General features: G+C 47.8%; 1 protein-coding gene, 1 long non-coding RNA gene and 1 pseudogene across 2 annotated transcripts; 2 read left to right on the top strand and 1 right to left on the bottom strand.

Annotated features, from left to right (window-relative positions):
* The first annotated feature begins 6499 nt into the window (after nucleotides 1–6499).
* LOC141079539 (vacuolar protein-sorting-associated protein 25-like) lies at nucleotides 6500–9184 on the top strand (annotated as a pseudogene).
* A 1336-nt stretch (nucleotides 9185–10520) lies between these two features.
* Nucleotides 10521–12089, bottom strand: LOC141079541 (eukaryotic translation initiation factor 4 gamma 2-like; the record flags this gene model as incomplete). Its single annotated transcript, XM_073565350.1, has 5 exons — nucleotides 12012–12089; nucleotides 11681–11896; nucleotides 11351–11606; nucleotides 10867–11071; nucleotides 10521–10764 (listed from the first exon to the last, which is right to left on the bottom strand). Coding segments are annotated over exons 1-5 (999 nt in total), but the record flags the coding sequence as incomplete, so codon positions are not given.
* An 881-nt stretch (nucleotides 12090–12970) lies between these two features.
* LOC141079540 (uncharacterized) lies at nucleotides 12971–16551 on the top strand. The gene is made up of 4 exons (XR_012228469.1): nucleotides 12971–13686; nucleotides 13776–13834; nucleotides 13913–14045; nucleotides 14196–16551. It is a non-coding gene; the product is annotated as an uncharacterized lncRNA (long non-coding RNA).
* Nucleotides 16552–16563: the final 12 nt, after the last annotated feature.

The following is a 16563-nucleotide window of genomic DNA, read 5'->3' as shown; positions in this document are numbered from 1 at the left end:
GTTAACTCCGGATAATTTTTGAGGAAGCACTGCACCACCAGGTTCAAGGTGTGAGCCAAGCAAGGTATGTGGCTGAGTTTTGAAAGGGCTATGGCTGCCACAAAATTACGGCCGTTATCACTAACTACCTTGCCTGCCTCAAGATGTACACTGCCCAGCCATGACTCAGTTTGTCGCTTCAAGTACTCGGCCAGCACCTCGGCGGTGTGTCTGTCGCCCAAACACATCATCTGCAACACAGCCTGCTGACGCTTTCCACTAGCTGCTCGATAGGGGGACACATCGTGTGCAACAGTGGCAGCTGCAGATGGAGTGCTCGTACGACTGCGCTCTGTGGACGAGCTGTCGCTTCTGGAGGAGGAGGAGGAGGAGGAGGGTCGAATGCCTACAGCCAACTGTTTCCTAGACCGTGGGCTAGGCAGCACTGTCCCACCACCGCTGTCCCCTGTGGACCCTGCATCCACCACATTAACCCAGTGCGCAGTGATGGACACGTAACGGCCCTGGCCATGCCGACTGGACCATGCATCAGTTGTGAGGTGCACCTTTCCGCTCACTGACTGCTTGAGTGCATGGACAATGCGGTCTTTCACATGATGGTGGAGGGCTGGGATGGCTTTGCGAGAGAAGAAGTGGCGACTGGGTAGGTCATAGCGTGGTACTGCATAGGCCATGAGTTCGCGGAAAGCTGTGCTTTCCACCAACCGAAAGGGCATCATCTCAAACGAGATTAGTTTGGCAATGTGGGCGTTCAAACCCAGTGTACGCGGATGAGAGACTGAGTACTTTCTTGACCTACTCATAGTGTCTGGGAGGGTGAGCTGGACTTGAGAGCTGCATATGGTGGAAGTAGCAGTGGACAGGGCGGACTGAGAGAGGGTTGATGATGGTGATGGAGTTGGTGTTCTTTCTGATGGCCTAGAATCAGTCTTTCGTTGATATAACAGTGGGATTCCCTGACTGCTGTGGCCTTGCAACGACACCTCAACATTTGCTGCTGTGCTAACCGGTGTGCTTACAGTGGGGGAAACAATGTAGCGTTGCTGACTACCTTCGTTGTGATCAGTTGCACATGTGGCACTTGAGGTTTGGTGTTGTGTCCACGCTTGCAAGTGCATGCTGGTTAAATGTCTAAGCATGCAACTGGTATTCAAATTTTTCAGATTTTTCCCTCGGCTAAAGGTCTTTGCGCACTTCTTACAGATAACCTTGGCCTGATCATGAGGATTTTGTTCAAAAAACTGCCACACTGCACTCTTCCTACTTTGGCAGACATTTTGCGGCCTAGCACGCTGTGATCTTTTGACCCTCTGGACAAGCTGTCCAGCAACTCTTTTGATGTTTGGAACCTGTCTTTGGAGTGCTCCGGGCCTGCCAGATAACAGCTGTTGCGATGTCGATGTCTGCTGTGGATGCTCCTCATCTGAGCTATTGGAATCAGCACCCTCTTCCCCCAATGGATGCCAATCTGGGTCAACAACTGGGTCATCCATCACCTCCTCTTCTATGTCATGTGCACCTTTCTCTGTGTCACCGTGTATGGTGGTATAGTGTGCGGGAAGGGGCACCTGAGTCTCATCAGGGTCAAAATCTGGCTCTGTACACTGCGAGGACAATGTAGTGCTCTGAGTGAATGTACCAGCAGAATCATCCATCAGCGGCTGTGCATCAGTGCACTCCATGTCAGATTCATCTTGGCCTGGGTAATTCACCATTTGACTTGATAATCCAGGCATGGTATGTGAAAACAGCTCCATGGAGTAATCAGTAGTATGGCCTGCGTCATCCTTCAATCTTGGTTGGGGTGAAGGACACAAGGAAAGGAGTGGTTCATGAACATGAGCCTCCAATGACGACTCAGTGCTTTTTCTTTTTACAACTGAAGAAGAGGAGGCGATAGAGCTGGAGGCTGAGTCAGCAATGTAAGACAAAACTTTTTCCTGATGCTCTGCCTTTAAAAGCGGTTTGCCAACTCCTAGAAAACTAAGCGTTCGAGGCCTTATGTAGACAGACGATGACGCAGGGTCAGCACCTCCTGCATTTGGTCCTATTTTGCTCTTGCCACTACCATCAGATCCACCACCAACACCATCATTACCAGCTGCCAACCCCCGCCCAATTCCACGGCCTCTTCCACCAGCCTTCCTCATTTTTGGTAGAAATGTAGACAAAATCCAACAAACTATATAGTAATGTAAAACAAGGTACAAGGTGTCTATAGGACAGGGGAGTTTTAGAATTTCTGCACACACTTGTGGACAGTGGACACTTGTGGATTGTGTGCGGCCCACTGATATCTGAGCGCTATGTGACACGCTCGATGGCACAGCTGCCTGTGACCAAAGTGACGAGAGGATAATGGAGATTTTGAATCTCTGCGTACACTTGTGGACAGTGGACACTTGTGGATTGTGTGCAGCCCACTGATATCTGAGCGCTATGTGACACGCTCGATGGCACAGCTGCCTGTGACCAAAGTGACGAGAGGATAATGGAGATTTTGAATCTCTGCGTACACTTGTGGACAGTGGACACTTGTGGATTGTGTGCGGCCCACTGATATCTGAGCGCTGTGTGACACGCTCGATGGCACAGCTGCCTGTGACCAAAGTGACGAGAGGATAATGGAGATTTTGAATCTCTGCGTACACTTGTGGACAGTGGACACTTGTGGATTGTGTGCGGCCCACTGATATCTGAGCGCTATGTGACACGCTCGATGGCACAGCTGCCTGTGACCAAAGTGACGAGAGGATAATGGAGATTTTGAATCTCTGCGTACACTTTTGGACACTGGACACTTGTGGATTGTGTGCGGCCCACTGATATCTGAGCGCTATGTGACACGCTCGATGGCACAGCTGCCTGTGACCAAAGTGACGAGAGGATAATGGAGATTTTGAATCTCTGGGTACACTTGTGGACAGTGGACACTTGTGGATTGTGTGCGGCCCACTGATATCTGAGCGCTATGTGACACGCTCGATGGCACAGCTGCCTGTGACCAAAGTGACGAGAGGATAATGGAGATTTTGAATCTCTGCGTACACTTGTGGACAGTGCACACTTGTGGATTGTGTGCGGCCCACTGATATCTGAGCGCTATGTGACACGCTCGATGGCACAGCTGCCTGTGACCAAAGTGACGAGAGGATAATGGAGATTTTTAATCTCTGCGTACACTTGTGGACAGTGGACACTTGTGGATTGTGTGCAGCCCACTGATATCTGAGCGCTATGTGACACGCTCGATGGCACAGCTGCCTGTGACCAAAGTGACGAGAGGATAATGGAGATTTTGAATCTCTGCGTACACTTGTGGACAGTGGACACTTGTGGATTGTGTGCGGCCCACTGATATCTGAGCGCTATGTGACACGCTCGATGGCACAGCTGCCTTTGACCAAAGTGACGAGAGGATAATGGAGATTTTGAATCTCTGCGTACACTTGTGGACAGTGGACACTTGTGGATTGTGTGCGGCCCACTGATATCTGAGCGCTATGTGACACGCTCGATGGCAAAGCTGCCTGTGACCAAAGTGACGAGAGGATAATGGAGATTTTGAATCTCTGCGTACACTTTTGGACACTGGACACTTGTGGATTGTGTGCGGCCCACTGATATCTGAGCGCTATGTGACACGCTCGATGGCACAGCTGCCTGTGACCAAAGTGACGAGAGGATAATGGAGATTTTGAATCTCTGCGTACACTTTTGGACACTGGACACTTGTGGATTGTGTGCGGCCCACTGATATCTGAGCGCTATGTGACACGCTCGATGGCACAGCTGCCTGTGACCAAAGTGACGAGAGGATAATGGAGATTTTGAATCTCTGCGTACACTTGTGGACAGTGGACACTTGTGGATTGTGTGCGGCCCACTGATAACTGAGCGCTATGTGACACGCTCGATGGCACAGCTGCCTGTGACCAAAGTGACGAGAGGATAATGGAGATTTTGAATCTCTGCGTACACTTGTGGACAGTGGACACTTGTGGATTGTGTGCGGCCCACTGATATCTGAGCGCTATGTGACACGCTCGATGGCACAGCTGCCTGTGACCAAAGTGACGAGAGGATAATGGAGATTTTGAATCTCTGCGTACACTTTTGGACACTGGACACTTGTGGATTGTGTGCGGCCCACTGATATCTGAGCGCTATGTGACACGCTCGATGGCACAGCTGCCTGTGACCAAAGTGACGAGAGGATAATGGAGATTTTGAATCTCTGCGTACACTTGTGGACAGTGGACACTTGTGGATTGTGTGCGGCCCACTGATATCTGAGCGCTATGTGACACGCTCGATGGCACAGCTGCCTGTGACCAAAGTGACGAGAGGATAATGGAGATTTTGAATCTCTGCGTACACTTTTGGACAGTGGACACTTGTGGATTGTGTGCGGCCCACTGATATCTGAGCGCTATGTGACACGCTCGATGGCACAGCTGCCTGTGACCAAAGTGACGAGAGGATAAGGGAGATTGGATTGCTTTTAAAAAAGCAGTTTGCGGAGCAGTGGGTAAACAGCAATGCCAGCGTGTCAGGAAGCCTTAGAAGGCAGCCCAACAACCAACACCACTGATACACCACAATATAGCCTCCCCTTGCACTGCACACACAGTGATTTGTGTGTTGTGCAGGCCAAATCGCTAGCAGCAGAAGCAGTTTTTTTGTCTTCTTCCCTGCCTAACGCTCTCCCTACAGAATCAGCAGCAACCTCTCCCTATACTAAGATCGGCAGAAGTAAGATGGCGGTCGGCGTGCACGCCCTTTTATACCCCCTGTGACGCCCACCAAAGCAAGCCAATCACTTGCATGCCCTTCTGAAAGATGGTGGTGACCCGTGCCTATGTCATCACGTTGCCCACAGTGTCCGTGGATCCTGATTGGCTGAAAAAGAGCGCAAAACAAACTTTTGAAACGCGACTTTGGCGCGTAAGTCGCTGACCTCGTGGCCGACCTCATCCTAGGGTCGGGTTTCGTTTCATGAAACCCGACTTTGCCAAAAGTCGGCGACTTTTGAATTTTTTCGACCCGTTTCGCTCAACTCTACAGATAGCACATCTTTTAAGTCTCCCTGAATTCCTGTTATCCTTCTTTGGAGTTGCTGAGACAGGTGTTCCCCCCTGCCCCCCCAGAATGCACAGAGTATATGCCATGTGTTTCTAAGTGTAGGGTAAGGCCTAAAGTGGGTATTGCTTTGCAAGCTTACTCTCATGCCCCTGGCTTTGTTCCAAGCCAATGTCTGCTTTAGCAGAATCCTCCATGGAGGATTTTCTGGTATGAAGTCCCATCTTACAGTAGGGTAGCCAACATACACGAGGACCCTATTTATACGATACCGATGCGTCTGAAGTCCTTGCCGGATCCTCTTCCTGCATTTCCCTGTGGACTGCATGCCGGCAGCGACACGTAAATGCCCGACCTGCAAAGATGACGTCCCCGGAAGCGCACCCGCAGGAGGCAGACACCCAAGCAGGGGGAAGCAGCTTGCAACTCAGGAGCAGCGCTTCATTGAGGTAGGCTGAAGGACCCTCATTGGAGGGTGTCGGCTCAAGATCTCTTGCTAGCAGGAAAGGCTGGGTCCTCGATCCACGCTGATCTGCCCGATGCGGCTAGGAATAGGAGCTAAAGAACACAAAAAATGCAATGTAGACTCTGTAAAATGCAATATATTCAGCGACTATCCGCTCAGCTGAGAAAAACTGCAGTGTACAAAGTAGCCTTAGCTCATGTCTCCTCCAGAGCTGCATTCACAATGTCACAGCTAGATGTGATATTCAGTTCAGTCATTTTTGTTAGCAAATTGAACAGGTTTTGATATCTTACTCAATTTCAATACTTCGAGGACCAATTCTTTTTTTTTTTTTTTTTTTTCCCCTCCCCTCAGCATTGTAAGCGTCACTTTCCAGGGCAGAGATCGATCTTTCAAAATGGAGCAGACTTTGTGCAAGTAAACCAGGTGTATATATATTTTTCTTTTTTTTTAGATTTTTTTCTTTTTTTATTATTTTTTTTTTTAATTTTTAAAGATTTGTGCACTTGCCCAGGCTCGAAGATATTAAAATATAGCACAAAGGAAAAGAAAAAAGCCCATTTACTAGAGGTAGAAATACAGGCAATATATACTATACGGCAACAACCATCGACTTACAATTATAGATTTACTGTAACAGCCAAATATTGCAACGAGTCAAGTATCACTGAGCACAGTGCATCTTCAGTATTCAGTGTTGCTAATTAATCAGGTTTTGTTGGTTTTTTTTTTTCCCTTCTCTCTCAATTTTGGCAGCAGCGTCCTTGCCACTGACCAGCGTCTGTTGAGAACTTGGGGGGTAATTATTGCATGCTGCTTATTATACACGGATCTAAGCATTACAGATAGGCCGGGGTCACACTAACCGACGCAAAATACGGTCAGTATTTTACATGCGTAATACGACACATAGAATGTATATATATATATATATATGTATTCTATGTGTCTATATCTATTCATTCGTTTCTTTATTAAAACTGTCAGTGTGAGTTTACTGTATAGCGCACTGAATTGCCGGCTTTGCTAAAAGACACCGGGTGCGTATTTCTCGCAGGTCACACGTGTGTTCCGTGTGTAATCCATATTTTTTGCGCACCCATAGACTTTCATTGGCGTACTACGGCCGTAGTACGCTGACAATCGCAGCATGCTGCGATTGGCACGGAGCCTAGAATACAGATGAGAAATATACGGCTGGTGCGAGGGGCCCCATAGAGAATCATTGGTCCGTGTCTAATGCGTGCTTTTAGCGCCTCTCACTCAGCCATATTCCTCGCCAGTGTGACCCCGGCCATACTCTAAGAATATTGCATGGCTGACTGATTAAGACGTTACACTTTAAAAACCTGTTTTTTTTGTAGGCAGAAGGATCCTTAGTCGGCATGCCTCTCCTCCATCAGATATTGCAACTAAAAAAAAATAAATAAAGCGTTACAGCGGAATGGTGCTTTCGCAGTGGTAAGGTAAAAAAAAATGCAGTTTACATCGTAGCAACAGAATGTGGTGAGTTCTCCTTCAATTGAAGTCTTCCAACAGAGGCTGGACAGACATCTGTCTGGGATGATTTAGCGACTCCTGCTTTGAGCAGGGGGTTGGACCAGATGGCCCAGGAGGTCCCTTCCAACTCTACGATTCTATGATGTCTGCACAACTTTTAAAGTTTTGGCTGGTTCTTTAGTCGGCCTCTTCCTCCGATTCTTCTTCTTCCGCCGTCTCCAGCCATATCAGCCACTGGTTCACCTGCAAAAAAAAATAAACAAAAATATATATCAATCAAGTAGGACTTGAGCCTCACATGTGGCCAAGAGGTAAAAGAAAATCATAAGGCCCGGAAGAGCTTTTCGTGGCGCTGCAGAAATGGATTTCGAGTGGCCCTGGCAGTACAACTTTCCTCCGTTCTACACGTTGCAGTAGCAGCTGTCGGCTTGGAGTTCACTAGTTTTGTCTTACTGCCGACATAAGTTATACACTGTGAATGTAATGGAAATACAGGAGAGCCCCTTGTTCAACAACAAGAAAACACAAAGAAAGCTGTGCTTGGAGTCAGTGCAGGTTATCTTAAGGTACTGTCACACTAAGCGATATCGCTAGCAATATCGCTATAACTGGTGACGTTATAGCGATATCGCTGTGTGATACTTACCTCCGACCGCTCCCCCCGCTGGTTATCGCTGATCGCGCGAGAACGTCCAGGACTGTTTCTCGCCGTCAGCTTCCGGCTGGGCTTCCTGTGGAGAGACGAGCGTGGAGCCGGGCGGGAGGACGCAGGATCGCCGCGTCTGACAGGTAAGTAGCGACCCCCGTCCCCAGCGATGTCGCTGGTGAGATCTGCCTGTGTGGCAGCTCACTAGCGACCACTTAGCGATGTACCAGCGATCCTGACCGCATCATATTGCTGGTCGGGATCGCTGGTACATCGCTAAGTGTGACAGCACCTTTAGGGGAACTCAGGAAAAAGGTAACTTAGAATGGTTGGATAGAAGCAAAACCAGATCAGATGAATGGGGAAAAGTAATCTACCAATGGGTTTTGAAGAACGGAATGACCAATTCTGTGTTCACACTTTATGAGTTAATTAGTGGAGATGAAACAGAAGAAGATTTCCACAGGTTGGATGAAGCCATGCTCCTCAGATCATTGGAAGCCCTACAGCTGGAACACAAAGCGGAGATCATAACACTAAAGGACAGCAAGGGTGTGAAATTCTTTTAATGATTATGATCCCAGTCCTGTTTGACTGTTGAACAAACCTAGAACTATTTTATACAGGAGCATATTGAGATCTCCTGCCATCTGCTGGACGTTTACGTATATTACAAGGTGCCAGTCACTGCCTTGTAACAGTGGTATTCCCTGGATATTTCTGCTGACACATGACATCCTATTTTTTACTCCGCATTCAGCGTCTGTATATATAGCGTGATGAAGTAACACTCCTTAGGGAATGCAATTTACGGCTGATGTTTGATGAGATGCCAGAAGCTTCAAGGTGCTATTGATTTTAAATATTTGCCAAAATATCAGCCCCTACTTATTTTGGTTTTGCTCACAGATTTACCTTTGCCCTTGAACCATGTTGGAGATAGGTTTCACAGTTGATCTCTTGCGTTCCTCGACCTTTTTGCAAGATTACTCACTTAATAAATCTGTATGTACATAATAAACAGGGTCCACCCCAAAAAAAAAAAAAAGAAAATCATACATTTTCACAAAATTGCCATTCCAGATCCCAGCTAGCTATGGGGAAAGCCATCGCACTATTTGTTACAGTCGACGACTACTGGAAAAAGTTGTAAGCAGATAGATCTATAAAAACTATGTAGAAAAAAAATTGTAATATCCAGCTGCATGCAATTTTGCAGAAGTTACTAGATGAACTTGCAGCTGCAAGTGAACAATCATGGTATATACACACTAGGAGGCGCCAACCTAATTAATGTTGCAGCCCCCCATGATCATTTTCACACCATGTAGCTGATAGGTCTTAGTAGATTTAAAATCAGTTGTATAGATTTAGTTGCAAGTCTGATTGTTGAGGATTTCCCCTGTAACAATGACATTTACCCCAGTTACAGAGGAAATACTCAACAATCCCAGCTGTGTAAGGCTACTGTCACACTAACGTTTCCTGGAGTTGCGGAGGGATGCGCACGGCCGCCATGAAGCTCCGCCCACGGCCGCACCTCCTCCGGTCAGCTCAGCCTATGGGCGCATGACGCTGCATGTGACCTGCGTACCCTATCTTTAGCATTGGGTATACAGGCCATGCGCAGGTATGCGTTTGCCGGCGCATGCGTCCTTTTGACGGTGCGCCGACCTGCGCCAAACGCACCATGTTGCATTTTGGTGCACTTGGCGCACCATCAAAAGGACGCATGCGCCGGCAAACGGATACCTGAGCACGGCCTGCATACCCAATGCTAAAGCTAGGGTGCGCAGATCGCATGCAGCGTCATGCGCCCATAGGCGAAGCTGACCGGAGGAGGTGCGGCCGTGGGCTGAGCTTCACGGCGGCCGTGCGTATCCCTCCGCAGCTCCAGGAAATGCTAGTGTGACAGTAGCCTTACACAGCTGGATTTAACAGTTTATCCTTTCATGCCTCACAAAAGATGCAGAGTGCCTGTAGACTGCCATGGCAGCCTGGGGAGTAAAATTAAGAGCCTTGTCTTTAATGTTAATATCAGTAAGGGTCTGAGCACACATTGTGGTTTTATTGAATTTTTTCTTCTGAGGTCAAAAAACCATGAAGAGTCTTAGTACCAGCAAAGTAAATGAGATTCTTGACCTCTCATGCACATTTCTTATTTTTTCCTTGCATGTCACTTTGTTCTGCGTTTTTTTGGACACAGACGTCACCCATGCTAATGAATGGGGAAAAGCATCAAAAATTTTATACGGCATTTTTCCTGCCAAAACATCAATTTACAGATTATTCTACTGCAAACACTGAACAAGTACATACTCCAAGGTTCTCCTCCATAATTACAGAGGAGGGCTAATTTACACATCCCCCACATGGACCATCACTAATAGGTCTCTACATACGACCAGAGTCCTTAGACTAAGGACTCATGAGTGTATTTTCAATCCATGTGCGCAATGGACCTTACATGGATTATTGTTCACCCATGTGCAAGTCCAAGTGAAAAAACAAGCTAGTGTGCAAGCACCAGTTGTCTATGCAGATACGTGTGAGGAGACCTTCACGACATGCACATGTGATTGATTTGAAAGTATAGTGTTTGTCCAAACTTAGACCTTTTTAGTGGCCAAAAAACTTTTGCTACCTTCTTACCTGGAATAAAGCTTTTCCTTTCCCAGGAAATTCCTGTGTGATGTCTTCCTTCCATGCCAAAAAGGCTTCCTCTTCTAGAATCTCCATATAGAAATGGACAAAGAAGCACAGTAACATGCCTGAAAACACAAGACAATACTTGTTAAGGAGGCAGGAGATGCACGACAGTAGCCACCATGCAGGTATGACGAGGCGAGTGGTGACCGTACCTTTGGGGAAGTTTTTACCGCAGCAGTGCACCTGAAGGGCGTAGAGGGCACTGACTTGCAATTCCACGTGGACATGGAGGAACTTCTGCATCACTGGCTTAAATGACAGCAGCAGCTGCTTCTCCTGCTCCAGCAGCTCCTTTGATGGCGCTGCCGTCTGATCATCGTCATCCATTTGGCAAACATCATTAGAAATATACTGTAAAAAGCTGAAGGGGAGGAAAGTGGGAAAATAAGTCAAAAGTGATCATCTTACATCAGCGCATGTACGGCCACCGCCAAGTGTGAACACGCGTCTTCAGGAGACTCACCTGGTCATCAAAATATTAACAAATCCTTTATCTACATGAAGTTTAGGAGAAATGTTATCCTTAATCCACTTGTCAATGGTTTGTGGAGATGGATCCATCTTGATTTGTTTCAACAACTCTTTCTCCAGTTTCATCAAAGGAAATAGGAAGCTCAAGCCCTTTCCTTCAAGGATCTCCAGCATGCGGTCCTTGTTCTGGTCGATTTCTAGGAGTAAGGAGGAACAAGGCTCAGTCGTGCGATGCAGCTCCTGGCACAGCCAGGTGACCCAGGCAGTGTAGAGAGGAAAGTGAACGTAAGCTAAAAGTTGCAGCCCCTTCATTCTCAAGATCAGTGAAGGACCCCCATGTTTTAGACAGTGATTGCATATCCGGTAAGGTTCTGTTTAGACCGTGCAGTTTTCAGGGCATGCCACGTGCAGATTTTGCAATCATAAAGGAACCGTGGTAGGTCCGTACCTCAATTTCACGGCCACAATACACTCACCTGGTAACATCTTCTGCATATTCACTTTGCTCTGCTGGAACAGCTCCATCAGCCATTCCCGATCTTTGAGCTTGGCCAGTTGAAGGCAGAGTAGGAACAAAGGAAAATGGGTGCCATTCTCCAAGGGCTGAGCCAGTTCAGAAATGCTCACCAGGTCAGCAATTATGGCACGAGCTGCAAGTTGTGCCAGGTGAGATTTCACCAGGGGAATGTCCACCTCCAGTTTTGGGCACTGGTCCAGCACATTTAGAAAAGCCTGTACAAGACGATGTGGTCAGTGACAGGAGCAAAAAAAGTCTCGGCAGACCTGAACAGGACACCCCGCTTTACCTGCATGAAGTTGTCACTGGTGGCCACACCTTCTTGCCACAGGACCCCGATCAGAGAGCTGGCGCGCGCCTTGTCTTCATCGGACCGGTCTAGTGATTGAAGGATGATCCTACTTATCATTTCTGGGATGAAGTGTTTGGGAGCTCTCATTTCTTTCACACTGTTTATGGCATCGGCAGCATTCCCATTGTTCAAGTACTCCGTCACAAATGCTTCCTGAAATGAGAAAACAATCATCCATAAAATAACGAAATGCAAAGTATTAAAAGATCATAGATTCCTTTGGATGGCAAAAAAAGATGGTGGATCAACATGGGCATGGCAATCGGACTAGTAACCTCATCTGAAAGGGGTTCATGAGGTCCAAGAGAACTTTTGCATCTGGGCGTTTCCACTCTTGAAATGACATTTTAACTCTTAAAAGGGAAATCGGTCAAATTTTTGCCATGTGATCAGAGCAGCATGATGTAGGGGCAAAAATCCTGATTCCAACTTTGCATAGTGTCAACCTCCTATTGGCAGCAGTATACACTCAAGGTTTCCTGTGTCCACCAATGAAGAGATAGAGAAACCATGACTCCAGCGATGTGTCACTTACTAGGCCGAGTTTTATTAGGAGCAGATCATCACTAATGGACTAGGCGTCTCATGTCTTCTGGTCAAGTCGCACCCCCAACATGGATTGGCAGCTTCCTGTGTACAGTGTGCATAGGCAGAAAGCTGCCAATTAGTGGTGTGGGCGGAGTTATACAGAACTCAGCATTCCGAGCTCCGCAGCACAGAATACTCATTCCAGCGATGTGTCACTTAGTTTATTGGGTATAAGTAGTCGTGATGGAATCAGCATTCTCTGCCCCTACATCATATTTCTCTTAGGCTAGTTTCACACTACCCCGCCGTGAAGCTCCGCCCCCTGCCGTACCTCCTCCGGTCTGCTCCGCCTATGGGCGCATGCCGCTGCTTGCGGCCTGCGTACCCTATCTTTAGCATTGGGTACGCAGGCCGTGCGCAGGTATGCTTTTGCCGCCGCATGCGTCCTTTTGACCGTGCGGCGACCTGCACCAAACGCAACGTGTTGCATTTTGGTGCGCTCGCCGCACCGTCCAAAGGACGCATGCGGCTGCAAAAGCATACCTGCACACGGCCTGCGTACCCAATGCTAAAGATAGGGTACGCAGGTTGCATGCAGCGGCATGTGCCGATAGGCGGAGCTGACTAGAGGAGGCGCAGCAGGGGGCGGAGCTTCACAGCGAGCGTCCGCTGCGCCTACAAACGCTAGTGTGAAACTCCTTACATAACATAGCAAAAAAAAAATATTTCCTTTTAAGTGAGGAGTAAAAACCTTAAGTGTCCTCTTAGGTTGGCAAAATGAAAGGATCTTAGGGTCCCGTTTCACTTAGGGACGCTCCAGCGATCCCGACAACGATACGATCTGGTAAGGATCGCTGGTGCATCGCTACATGGTTGCTAGTAAGCTGTCAAACAGGCAGATCTCTTCAGCGATGCAGCAACGATCCAGCGATCCGTATAACGACCTCGGCGGTCGTTGGGACCTTGTCATACAGCAGCGATTCTGACGATTCCCGCCTGCGTCCCCGAGTTCTGCGTCTCCAACGAGGTCGCTCGTAGGCGTCAAACACAGTGATGCATGCTGGCCAGCAGGACACCAGCGATCAAAAAATGACCCAGGACATTCGAGCACGATCAGTGATAACCAGCGCGGGGGGGGCGGTCGCTGCTATGTGTCACATGTAGTGAGATCGCAGGCAAGGTCACTGTTGCGTCACAAAATCTGTGGAAAAAAAAAAGCTACAGTATTTGTCTTGATTCCTGACTTTTTCCCCTTCTCTGACCCTGCAGGCTCGTCACGTGGCCCCTAATGACACCGTCCTCGTGTTTAATGTGGCTCTGGTGCTGCAAGGGTTGGCAACATCCATGCTGAAAGATGAGAAAAGCAACCTGAAGGAAGTACTGAATGCTGTGAAAGAGCTGGAACTCGCCTACCGGTGAGAGGAGCATGGGATCTGCATCTGAGGGCCACGTCCATATTGGCCAGGTAGCGTCTGTGAAATCTGACCTGATGTTTCTTCTGCAGATATTTCAAGTTGGTGACAAGATGAGGTTTGATTTGGCGCTGGCAGCAACTGAGGCCAGGTATGTGCTACAGGGATGGAGAACACATCTCATGGATGTGGACCGTTGCCTCACTATAACACGTTGTCCACATTGTAGGCAATGCTCTGATCTGAGTCAGGCTCAGTATCACGTGGCTCGAGCTCGCAAGCAGGATGAGGAGGAGAAGGAGCTGCGAGCCAAGCAAGAGCAGGAGAAGGAGGTTCTGTGGCAGAAGCTGCTAAAGGAACAGGTGGGTGTCCTTGGCCTCACATAGGATAAAAACTAAGAGGGGAGCTGGGGAAGCAGAGGGATGCAGGTGATGCTGAATGATGGGCTTTTAGTGTTGGTAAGTTACCGCCCGTTCCCTGATCCATAGCTTATTTTTTTAATAAACTTTCAGGAAGAGAAACGTTTCAGAGATTGAGGAGCAAAAGAAACTCTTGGAGCAAAGGGCACAATATGTGGAAAGGATCGAGAACATCCTGCAGTTCACTGGAGAGATGGAGACTCCAAAATAGAAGAACTGAGGAGGCGGTGGTGGCGGCTGGGTGAGTCTTGTATGGTGACATCATGCAGGTCCAGATGGAACTTGATGCAGGGCCCGCTGTACGTGATTTATGTGCAGCATTGGGCTCTGCTAAACACGTGCTGTAGGCTCTGCGCTGTGTCGGTCTCTGCTGTACATGTACTGTAGACTCGGGGCAGTGTCGTCCTCTGCTGCACATGTACTGTAGACTCTGGGCAGTCTCGGCCTCTGCTGCACATGTACTGTAGACTCTGGGCAGTGTCGGCCTCTGCTGCACATGTACTGTAGACTCTGGGATGTGTCGGCCTCTGCTGCACATGTACTGTAGACTCTGGGATGTGTCGGCCTCTGCTGCACATGTACTGTAGACTCTGGGCAGTGTCGGCCTCTGCTGCACATGTACTGTAGACTCTGGGCAGTGTCGGCCTCTGCTGCACATGTACTGTAGGCTCTGGGCTGTGTCGCGGTCACATGGGAATCAGTGAGCCAATCAGCGTGGTTTTAATCGGCGCGTGCGCGCTGGAGACCAGAGGTGTCAGCTGATACAGGGGAAGGCGTCACAAATTACCCCGGGCGCACAGGGAGGAAGTGATCCTCCCGGAACCCGGGGGAAGGCGCAAAGACACCGCCCCCCGATCGCCAACACCAAGGAGAGCAGGGCGCAAGCGCACAACCACTAGATCACCACCGAGATATAGTGTCAAAGTAGAAAAGAAGAAACCTCAACGTCAGAATAATGGAATATAGATTCATAATGTAACAAAATTATACATCTCTAAAATCGCAAATAAGCAACAGTATACACAAATGTGTAAACTATCCCATATCAAGAGTACGATTTCAGACATGTATACAAGCACAATACATATAGTCATATAGACATAAAATGGAGGAACTTGATAATACAGGAGATGACCAGAGGTGATGAAGATATATTTTCACGTTCAGATGGATTAGAAGGTCCCACGACAAACTAAGAAAAATTGAATTAAAAGAGGGTAAATTAAAAACACATAATAAAAACACGAGAAACCCCACATCCTGAGAGGAAGGGAAGCCAAGGAAAAATGAGAGGGAAAATGGAAAAAAGGGGGGGATATTATAATAAGATGACAATAGCATCTAACAACTAGGTATTGAGTCCTACAAAAATCCTACAAAAAAGAGGAAAAGGACAGGGATTCATTAAGGCCCCTCGGGGCCAAAGTGTCCAACGTTACGATCCATTTGGCCTCACCTTGAGCCAATCTGCGTTTATAATTTCCGCCTCTTACACCAAGATGGACCTTATCAATACCTCTGATTTTAAGCGAAGAAGACTCACTATTATGGTATTGTCGGAAGTGGCGAGGTAATGTTTTAAGAAGTGATAGATCAGTCACTGTCTTCGACGCACAAATGTCCCGCACATACTCATGTACCCGTGTTCTTAATTCCCTAGACGTTAGGCTAATATATATATCTTAGAACAGCCACATGTGGCATAATATATGACGTTTGTACTACTACATGATATCCGATAACGGATATCATATTGTTTCTCCATCAGAAGAGGTAAAAGTAGAGCAGCGCAGGACATTTGTGCATGCCAGACAGTGACCGCAGGGTATGGAACCGGTGACAGGGCCCCTAGTGCCAAATGGATTAGCCAGAACAGGTATGTAGTGGCTATTAAGAAGGTCATTAAGATTTTTTGACCTCCTTGAAGTCATCAGGGGATGCTTACCCAAACACGATCTCAGGGAGGGCTCAGTACCCAGAACAGGCCAATGTTTAGTAAGGACACGTCTTATATTATCCCACTGATGGTTGAAAGTCGAGATTATTATTATTATTATTATTATTATTATTATTTATTGTTATAGCGCCATTTATTCCATGGCGCTTTACATGTAAGGAGGGGTATACATAAAAGCAAGTACAATAATCTTAAACAATACAAGTCATAACTGGTACAGGAGGAGAGAGGACCCTGCCCGCTAAGGCTTACAATCTACAAGGGATGGGTGAGAATACAGTAGGCGAGGGTAGAGCTGGTCGTGCAGCGGTTTGGTCGATCGGTGGTTACTGCAGGTTGTAGGCTTGTCGGAAGAGGTGGGTCTTCAGGCTCTTTTTGAAGGTTTCAATGGTAGGTGAGAGTCTGACATGTTGTGGTAGAGAGTTCCAGAGTAGGGGTGATGCACGAGAGAAATCTTGTATGCGATTGTGGGAAGAGGAGATAAGAGGGGAGTGGAGAAGGAGA

This window comes from Dendrobates tinctorius, unplaced genomic scaffold (assembly GCF_039654945.1).
Source record: "Dendrobates tinctorius isolate UK_male_01 unplaced genomic scaffold, ASM3965494v1 ptg000677l, whole genome shotgun sequence".
Taxonomy (NCBI): Eukaryota; Metazoa; Chordata; class Amphibia; order Anura; family Dendrobatidae; genus Dendrobates; species Dendrobates tinctorius.
The sequence above is the reverse complement of the archived record's forward strand: the minus strand, read 5'-3'. Positions and strand labels throughout refer to the sequence as shown.